The sequence below is a fragment of the Triticum urartu genome, chromosome 1A, assembly GCF_056163025.1.
Source record: "Triticum urartu cultivar PI428250 chromosome 1A, HENAU_Tu73, whole genome shotgun sequence".
Classification (NCBI taxonomy): Eukaryota; Viridiplantae; Streptophyta; class Magnoliopsida; order Poales; family Poaceae; genus Triticum; species Triticum urartu.
Genome location: NC_141873.1, coordinates 592,049,735 through 592,059,055, shown reverse-complemented (window position 1 = coordinate 592,059,055; position 9,321 = coordinate 592,049,735). Strand labels below are relative to the sequence as shown.

At 48.5% G+C, this 9,321-nt stretch overlaps 1 protein-coding gene across 1 annotated transcript; it reads left to right on the top strand.

Moving 5' to 3' along the window:
* Nucleotides 1-1,185: 1,185 nt before the first annotated feature.
* LOC125540719 (uncharacterized) lies at nucleotides 1,186-2,686 on the top strand. The gene has a single exon (XM_087539263.1). The coding sequence runs from the start codon at nucleotides 1,186-1,188 to the stop codon at nucleotides 2,320-2,322; it is 1,137 nt and encodes a 378-aa protein (XP_087395389.1). The 3' UTR covers nucleotides 2,323-2,686.
* Nucleotides 2,687-9,321: the final 6,635 nt, after the last annotated feature.

Here is a 9,321-nt window from a genome sequence, read left to right as displayed (position 1 = left end):
ACTACTAGCTACTGTACTACTCCTGGTCCTTGTCCTAGAGAGACGATCGTAGCTAGTAGCAAGCATGCATTGTGTTGCATACTTCTATACTTGCGCTAATTTCACTAGCAAGAAGCTAGCTAGTTCGTACTACTTCCACTATGCATACATGCTGTGCGCGCACAAGAATTAAAATTCGCTGTGGTCCGTCATCCATACTCTCTCTCTCTCTCTCTCTCTCTCACTCTCTCTCTCTCTCACTCTCTCTCTCTCACACACACACCCCCACCAGCAAGCATGCATAGTAGTTGATGCATGGAGTATATATATATATATATATATATATATATATATATATGAGATATAATAATAAGAAAATACAAGAAAGGAAGGATGGATGATACATGCATGGCTTCGATTGGCCATTAGTTCTTTATTTTCAACTGTACGTACTAGACTAGATGTATGGAGTAGGAGCATGCATGCTCGGGCTAGCACGTGAAATCGATCGATCGATGCATCCTAGCTAGCTGCTATACCACCTAGCTAATTGCAATGCAAACGGGCTTGATCATGATATGGTAGTACGTACATGCATGGTTTGGGCGTTTAGTATGCATGCATGCAGGCTCGGGACGGCGTCCCATACGCACGCCACGTACGCCCCCCTTATCCTATCCTACTTGCTGCAGTATAAGTAATTTTTTTTTTTGCATTGCGTTTTCTTATGAGAAGGAGGATGGATGGCAGTGCAGTGCAGCATGCATGCCCCCTCTTTTGTTGATCAACAATTAAATTGTTAGTGCAGCAGTAACAAATGCATGGTCCTCCATCTCCTCTCCTCACTAGGAGTATGTACTGTACTACTGTATTGTACTTGATTCTTTCGGGCGGGCCGAGAGACAGAACAGAGAGGGATAACAAGCTAGCTAGAGCCTAGAGCTAGGGATAGGTAGTTAGGAGGGGAGTACGTTGAAGAGCAGGAGTAGGAGTACGATGAAGAGCAAGTTAATACGTGATCGAGCTAGTACGTACGCTTACCGCGGAGTCCGGCCGAGCGGAGCCGGCCTAGCTAGCACGTGAATTCGATCGATCGATGCATGCATGGTTACATTTGCATTGCAACGTCGTCCTAGCTAAAGCTACCTAGCTGCTGCCTAATTGCATTGCAAAAGGAGGTTCTCTTCGGCCGATGGGCTTGATCGAATGGTAGCTGCCTGCCTACTTCATTTATGGGAAGATGCATGCATGTGGAGCCGGCCCTCCCTCCCTCCCTCCCTCTACTTAAACCAAGTGGCACAAGACCTCACTGCACAAGACAGAGGCACATCCGATACCTCCATCCACACACTGCCTGCCCACTGCCACAACCACCACAAGGGCGAGAGAGCGGCCGCCAGCCATGTCGCCGCCTACCACGTTCACGTTGCAGCTGCTCCTTGTCCTGGTGGTTGTGGGCTTGGCCTTGGCCGCAACCACCACGGCCGCTCCTGCGGTCCTCCGCGGAGGAAAGCACCACCGCGGCGTCCGCCGGCTCAAGCCGGACGTGCGGGTGTCCAAGCTTGGCGGCGCCGGCGGCGGCGCTGTCACCGTCACCTCCGTCGGCGAGGCGTTGAGTCTCTGGAAGAATCTGACAGGAGCGCACTTCGTCATCTATGTGACCGCCGGCACCTACGAAGAGCAGATCATCGTACAAGAAGGGCGCGACAACGTGGTGCTTATCGGCGATGGCGTCGGCCGTACAATCATCACTGGAGCCCTGTCCTTCGGCACCTGCAATTCTACCGTGAGTGTGAGATATCAGGCACCGTAGACTTTATTTTTGGGGATGCGACAGCCGTGTTTCAGGACTGCATCTTCTTCGCACGCCGGCCGGCCGACGGCAAACACGACGTCATCACCGCTCAAGGCCGCGGAGCACATCTCGGTGGTTCTGGGTTCGTGCTGCAGAACTGCAGCATCACCACGGCGCCAGGGGAGAGCCTCAACGGCGTCCAGACCTACCTGGGCCGTCCTTGGAAGGACCACGCAACCGTGGTGTACATGTTCTGCACCATCGACGACATCATCCACGCGGACGGATGGGTGGCTTGGAACAAGACCAACCCCAAGGAACGCGTCAAAGGCGGCGTCACGCGCGGCCACGAGGGCCATATCTTCTTCGGTGAGTTCGCGAACCACGGCGCCGGCGCCAATGTCGACCACCGCGTCGACTGGCATGGGTTTCATCGCCTCAACGAGGCACAGGCTAGGCTGTATGCGCCGGGGAGGTTCATCCAGGGAGGCGCCTGGCTTCCCCAGACAGGGGTCCCACATTACCTTGGCCTCCGTGATGGTGAGTAGTGCATCCATCCATCATACCTGTCTGCCTGCTGCCGCCGTTTGAGAGCCATCCGTTTGTTTCTCTAGTAGTAGTATTGTAGTAGTAGTTCGTACAAGTACCGCGGGCGTATTGTACGAGTGCGTAGAGGAGCTTGCAGCAGGATATGATGGATTCTTCAGCAGTCGGCCAATTAGCTAGCTATGTCCTAGCTAGCTTCTGAGCATCATTGGCCCAATAAAGTAAGCATGCATGCGACCCCCTAGCTAGCTAGAAGCTAGGCCAGCAGTCCGTAGTAGCTTGTGATCAGTGATGTGTATCAGTGTTGTTCGTGTGTGTGATCAGATCTGTCATGTATCCATTGTTGAGCTATTTGTCTTGGTGATGTTTGCAACAAAAAGCGTGGTTGTTTGTGATGGATTTGTTTGTACAGTAAATGCATGCTATTAATTTATTTAATTACTCTAGAAAAACAAACCAACATCAAAGGAAGAAAATGAAACAAAATTCATCTCTGGAAACCCAAACTTAATAATTTCCATGCGTACGTGCATTTTGTTTAAAAATACATACACTAGTCAAGTTCATGCATCTCCTCTCCTGTGCTAACCAACTATTAGATGCATTGGTTCTTAACGCGTAAGTATGATCGACCTTGGTGCAAAGCAGAGACTCAAATGTATATTTGTGTATATATACGTGTGTGCACGTTAATTTGGAAAGATTGATCATTACGTGCTGATAATCGAGCACTGGACTACCTCAGTGCTTGGTTTCCAGCAATGACGTGTCAGTAATGTGTACTCACTTGACGCATGCATGGTGACCCAATTAAGGCAAGTGCAGAATGCTAACTAATGTTTTCAAAATTATCTAAAGATCGATCGAGCATACTAACTAAGCTAAGCTAAGCTAGCTTGGGGACGCCCTCTGAAACGATTAATCAATCAAAATGCATTCATATTGAGAGAATAACTAATTTTTTTGTTTTTGTTTTTTAGGCGAGAAAGGACAGAGCAAGTGGAGAGAAGGAAAACATAATTCCTCCTTAACTTAATATAAGACGTTTTTTGATACTACCAGTAGCTAGCTACGTGTAGCTAGCAACCAATTAACCATGCCCCGCAAGCTTTTGTTTTAAGCCATCAGATACACAAATCGCTTTCTTCAACCTCCAACCCAACCACCTGTTCATTTTCTTCCCTGAAACCGCCCCACATACCACCGGATTACGCCGCTGCCGGTCGGCAGCGGTCCCGCGCCAGCCTTGCCGCCCCGCCCTCCCCTCAACCGCTGCCCACCATCGAGTTGCTTCCGCCCCGTGCCATCCCTCTAACCATGACGATGAACTTTTTTTTCCGGCGAACCTGCACCCTCTAACACACCAAAGATAGATACCAAGGTTGCTTGCCATCCTAAGATAGACATCTGGTAGCCTGCCATCCTAAGATAGACCCAGAGGGCTTCTCCGGCGAGCCGGAGGCTGTTCCTTCGGGTGAAAATCGACTGGCCCAATATTAACTTCAGAGGACTTACAAGTGCTAGCCTGACACACTAGTGGAAATAGTGCTAGCCACAACTTACGTTGGTGGCGCGCCATTTACAACTAACGCCACCACTATTTTTTTCAAATAGTATGGTGGCGTTGGCTTATTTGGTACGTGTGATGCCCGGATAATTAAGGTACAGTAATTCCCTCCTAATGATGCCACATCATCATGATTACTGTTGTTAAACTCACGTTGGTTCGAAACCGGTTCAAATTTCAAATTCAAATCAAAGTCCAAAATTCAAATTGCCAAACATGAAAACTAAAATGTTCAAAGTGTGGCAAATAATCCCTAGATATTTGTCATGTTGGAACCAACCTCATTTGAGTTCCCAAAATGTCCCTAGGATTTTATCTTGTGGTCCAACAATAATTAAATTGGCCTTTCCAATTTCTAAAAATGGTTATCCAACTCCTTCTGACCCCAAACTTTTTATGCAACTTCACTTTGTTCCTATCTATTTTGGTGCAAAGTGCCACATTTAACAAAAATAATTCAGTAGCTCTTTTAAATAGGAAACAAAGGCAAATCAAAAAAAAGAAAGAAAAGGCCACCCCCTAGTGGGCCTCGTGGCCCAGCTGGACATCCAGCTGGTCGGCCAGGCCGGCTCACTCGAACCACCCACGCCGCCGAGGGGATAAGTCTCCCCCTCGGTCTCGTCCTCGTCAGCCCCAGATATTTGCCCCCCTCGCTCGGCTCTCTCCCTCTCGGTTCTCTCTGTCGGAGCGCCGTCGGCGCCGTTGCCGCGGCCTCGACCCCTCCCTCACCACGCCGACGCGTCCAACGGCTCCACCGGCCTCCTCCACGTCGGCTACAAGCCCCGGATGGAGCTCGGAGTCGGCGCATCAAGCGGATCGATGCCTCCCCACCTCGTCTCCCTTCTCGAACGCCGCTCCCCTCGTCGTTGTCTCCGGCCACCTCGACCCTCCCCGAGCCCGCTGCCGACCCCTACAACACCGATGTGAGGCCCCGCTCGTTTTCCCCATCCCCTCACCGCAGAATCCATCGTCGTAGATGCCGTAGCCGCTGCGGTCGACTTCGCGCTCGTCAGGCACCGACCGCGCACGAACCTCCGCCGCCAACGACCGCACGGTCCCGCCTCACCTCGCCGTACGCCGCGCTGATGCGCCGGCCAAACCCCGCAACTGCCTTGCGTCATCCTCTCGCACCCGTCGGAGACCGCCCGTGCCCACGCGCCTCCTTCCCCCGCGCTAACCCCCTGCGCCCATGGCCGCGCCCTCGGCCGCCTCCTGCTGCTTCGCTCTCGCCGCTCACCTTGCTGCCCCACGCGCGCCCCTATCGCCCAACCCCCGCCGCGGCCTCATCCCGCAGCTCCCAACTCCGGCCGTCGCCGCCTCGGCCTGGCCACGCCCCGCCCCGGACGGTGCCGTGGCCTCGCCGGCGCCCCTGATGCCCCGTGCCCTCGCACGGGCGCTCACCCGTTGACCCGCTTGCCCATCACCCGCTTAACCCCCCTGGGCCACTGACGTTGGGGCCCCATGCCCCTGTAAAAAAAGGTTTAAAAATTTATTAGTAAAAATAATCAATTAATTAATATTTAATTAATTATTTAACTTAATTAACTCTGTTCAATTACCCTAATCACATGGTTAGTTATTTAAGGTCTGTTTAATAAAACTGTGTCTATGACAGTGGGTCCCCCATGTCAATTTTGACCAGTCAACATCCTGTTGACCGCTGACGTCATGCTGATGCAGTATTTTCTTTTTATTTAATAATATTTTTTAGAATATTGTTTAAACTTTGAAAAATAATAGCAAATAAACCGTAGCTCAGATGAAAAAGTTTTCTACATGAAAGTTGCTCAGAACGGCGAGATGAATCTGAACACGTAGTCTGTTCGCCCGCCACACGTCACTAGCATAGCAAACGTTGAACTTTCCCCTCCGGTTCATCTGTCAGACAGACGTCCGGAGCCGGGAAAACTTTCCCGGATGTTTCCCCCTTCGCCAGTACGGCCTAGCACTGCGTTAGAACACTTCTAGCCCCACTTATTGTCTTGTTATGCATATGTTTGCATGTATTTACTGTTTCTTCCCCCTCTTCTATCCGGTAGACCCCGAGACCGATGTTGATGTCCCCGTGATCGACTACGTCACTAACGACCCCTAGTTCCCTTTCAGCGGAGCTTCCAGGCAAGCCCCCCCTTTGATCATCCCGATATCGCCCATTCCATTCTCTCATGCTTGCATTAGATTTTGCTACTATTATTGTTTGCTCCTATTCTGATGCATACCCTGCTTTTGTAACCTGCTCTTTATACCTTACCTGCTTATCCTAAACTGCTTAGTATAGGTTGGTTAGTGATCCATCAGTGACCCCCACCTTGTCCTTGTTGCCCCAGCTTCATCTTCGACGACTTCGAGGACCAGAGCCTGACACCTCACATCACATCACGCCCTTTAGTTGCTCGACTCTACAGAGCTACTATAGAGTGCCGAGGGTGATCCCTCATAACGTACTCCTGATGATTATTTTGTAGTGTAGCTATTCGGTCATGGTCATCGAGGGTGATTTCCTCTTTCACCATTCCCGATACGGCTCTGTCGTGCAACACCTCAAGTGTGAACCTCGAGGGTGGTCCCTCTTATGTTCACCTTGATGATTACATTGAGTGGAATCCACCGGGGGTGATTCCTCGGGTTTTCTTCCTTGATGTTTTGGACACACGATTACCTTGACTTTACTTGAGACCATTGTTGAAGTCGGGTCGGCCCTGAGGGGTACTCGCGAGTTGATGTGAAAGTCGGGCGGGCCCGTGGAGCACCTGCGAATTTTCTACGTGGCACGGCTGGGCAGTCTGGGCCCTTGCCGTAAGTCCATGAGACGGGGTGACGGGGTCACATTATTGTGAGTTGCTGCTCATCTCCGCGAGCCCCCAATGCATTAACAGGTTTGGGTATTTGTTCTGAGTTGGCCTTTGGCCTTTACGCACTAACCACCACGCGAGAATAGTTATGGGCCTCGACGTCGTGGTATCAGCCGAAGCTTTGTCAGATGTCCAGTGTAGCATTGTGGCACGGTCGGATCGTGCCATCCACTACACGGGTGGTGCTGGTATCCACCCTGCACACAACGACCCGGAGTGCAACAGGCGATGTGCCCAGACCCCGGAGTTCTTAGGATGTAGACCGACGGGGAACTCTCTGCTGAGCCTAGGTAGGGCTGTGATGTGTTGATCTTCCGAGGCCGGGCATTGACCCCAGAAAGGTGTGTCCGGCCAGAGTGATCGAGCGTGTTGGGTAACGTGGTGCACCCCTGCAGGGAAGATATATATTCGAATACGGTGTCCACGGTAATGGACATTCAGACTTGTATCCCGATCTTATATAACTAGAAATGGATACTTGAGATATGTGATGGATATGTGGCTCCGGGATTGCTTTCTCGCAGGTAGTCGAGGAGGGATCTTTGGGCATTAATGTTACAACATGTTTGTTAATTATAAAATGCTATTCTTTACTCTTCTACATGCTGCAAGATGCTTGGAGCTGCTTGAAGATGCTAGTCTTCGATAGGTTAGGCCTTCCTCTCTATTCTGGCATTCTGCAGTTCAGTCCACAGATACAGCCCTTCCATTTGATACCAATGCACACTTAGTGTAGATCTGATGCTTGAGAGTACTTTGGATGAGTACTCACGGTTGCTTTGCTACCCCTTTTCCCCCTTCCTTCTTCTTTCCGGTCGATGCAACCAGACGGTGGATCCCTGGAGCTAGATGCCACCGCTGACGGATGCTACTATGTGGAGACCGCCGACGACCAGGAGTAGTTAGGAGGTCCCAGGTAGAAGGCCTTGCCTCTTCGGTCGTTGATGTTTGTGCTAGCCTTCTTAAGGCATCCTTGTTTAACTTATGTCTGTACTTAGATATTGTTGCTTCCGCAGACGCTTGTGTATCAAGCTTGTATTCGAGCTCTCGAGGCCCCTGGCTTGTAATATGAAGCTTGTGTTATTTTTATTTGTGTCTAGAGTTGTGTTGTTATATCTTCCCGTGAGTCCCTGAATTTGATCGTACACATTTGCGTGTATGATTAGTGTACGGTCGAATCGGGGGCGTCACAGTACGACATTAGTAGGGGCATAATGGTGGCGTTGGAAAACAGGGTAGCGTCAGAAGTATATGGGATCAACAATTTGTACCAGGCGTAATATAGTGCTATCGTGGAATACCAAGGAACGCCAGCACTATTATATTTAGTTGTGGCGTGTTATTGGTTCCGACGCGAGTATTGCTATTTTGTCAATACCACCATTCTTATATTTTTTATAGTATATTATAGTGTACTTTTATTAAATTACTTTTTAGTTTAAGACTTGAAATATATAGTTTTAAGTTTTCAAATATGTGGTTTGACACTTCCAATTTTTTTAAAGTTTTTTTATGTGGTGTATTTTTTTAGTATATTATAGTTTAATTTTATTAAATTTCTATTATTTTTAAATAGAAATAATGTCATTTTTTAAAATATGTACTTTGAGACTTTAATTTTTTTCTTTTTAGTTAAAGACTTGAAATATATAGTTTTGAGCATTCAAATATGTGGTTTAACACTTCCAGTTTTTTCTTTTTTGTTTTTTTATATGGTGATCTTTTTTATAGTATTATAGTTTACTTTTATTAAATTTATTTTATTTTAAATGGAAATAATAACATTTTCTAAAATATGTACTTTGAGACTTTAATTTTTTTTTTTAATTTAAGACTTGAAATACTCCCTACATTTATTTATACAAGGCCAGTATGGAGTATATGTTTTGCATCTATACAAGGCCACAAACAGTAATCGAGGAAAGAATTAATGATATCTCCTCATACTAGCAACTTGTTTACTATTTGCATGCTTGCAGTCATAATGACCCTAGCTATTTCTTCCACTCAGTTTCCTTGCATGCATGGTGTGTATTAATGATCTCATTAAATGAAAAGAAAAGCAAGCTTGCATTAAATTCTACCTTGGTACCTGTAATTTGAGTTTATGGCCTTGTATATAAAAATGGAGGGAGTATATAGTTTTGAGCCTTCAAATATGTGGTTTGACACTTCCATTTTTTTAGTTTTTTATGTGGTGATCTTTTTTATAGCATTGGGCCAAGCCCAAGTATTAGGAGGCAGTGCGAGTCAAAACCAGGGCAACGACACCCTCACCCCACTCCATCTCTCTCGTTCCCCTTCCTCTCCATCTCTCTCCGCTCGTCGTCGCTAGCCGCTCTCCCTCTCTTGCCGCTCTCTTCCTCTCTTGCCGGTGGTTAGGTAATCTTCCGCTCTCTCCCCCTCTCTCCCTCTCTCGCCGCTCGTTGCCCTCCAATTTGATTGGAGTTCATTTCGTTCTGAGCTAGGGTTTCTTTGACGGCGGCGGCAAAAGCGACGGCGGCGGTGGAAGCGACGGACTGCTAGGGTTTATCGCCTCCATCTTCGTCCCTCGGTGAGTTCATCGCCTCCATCTTTGCAGT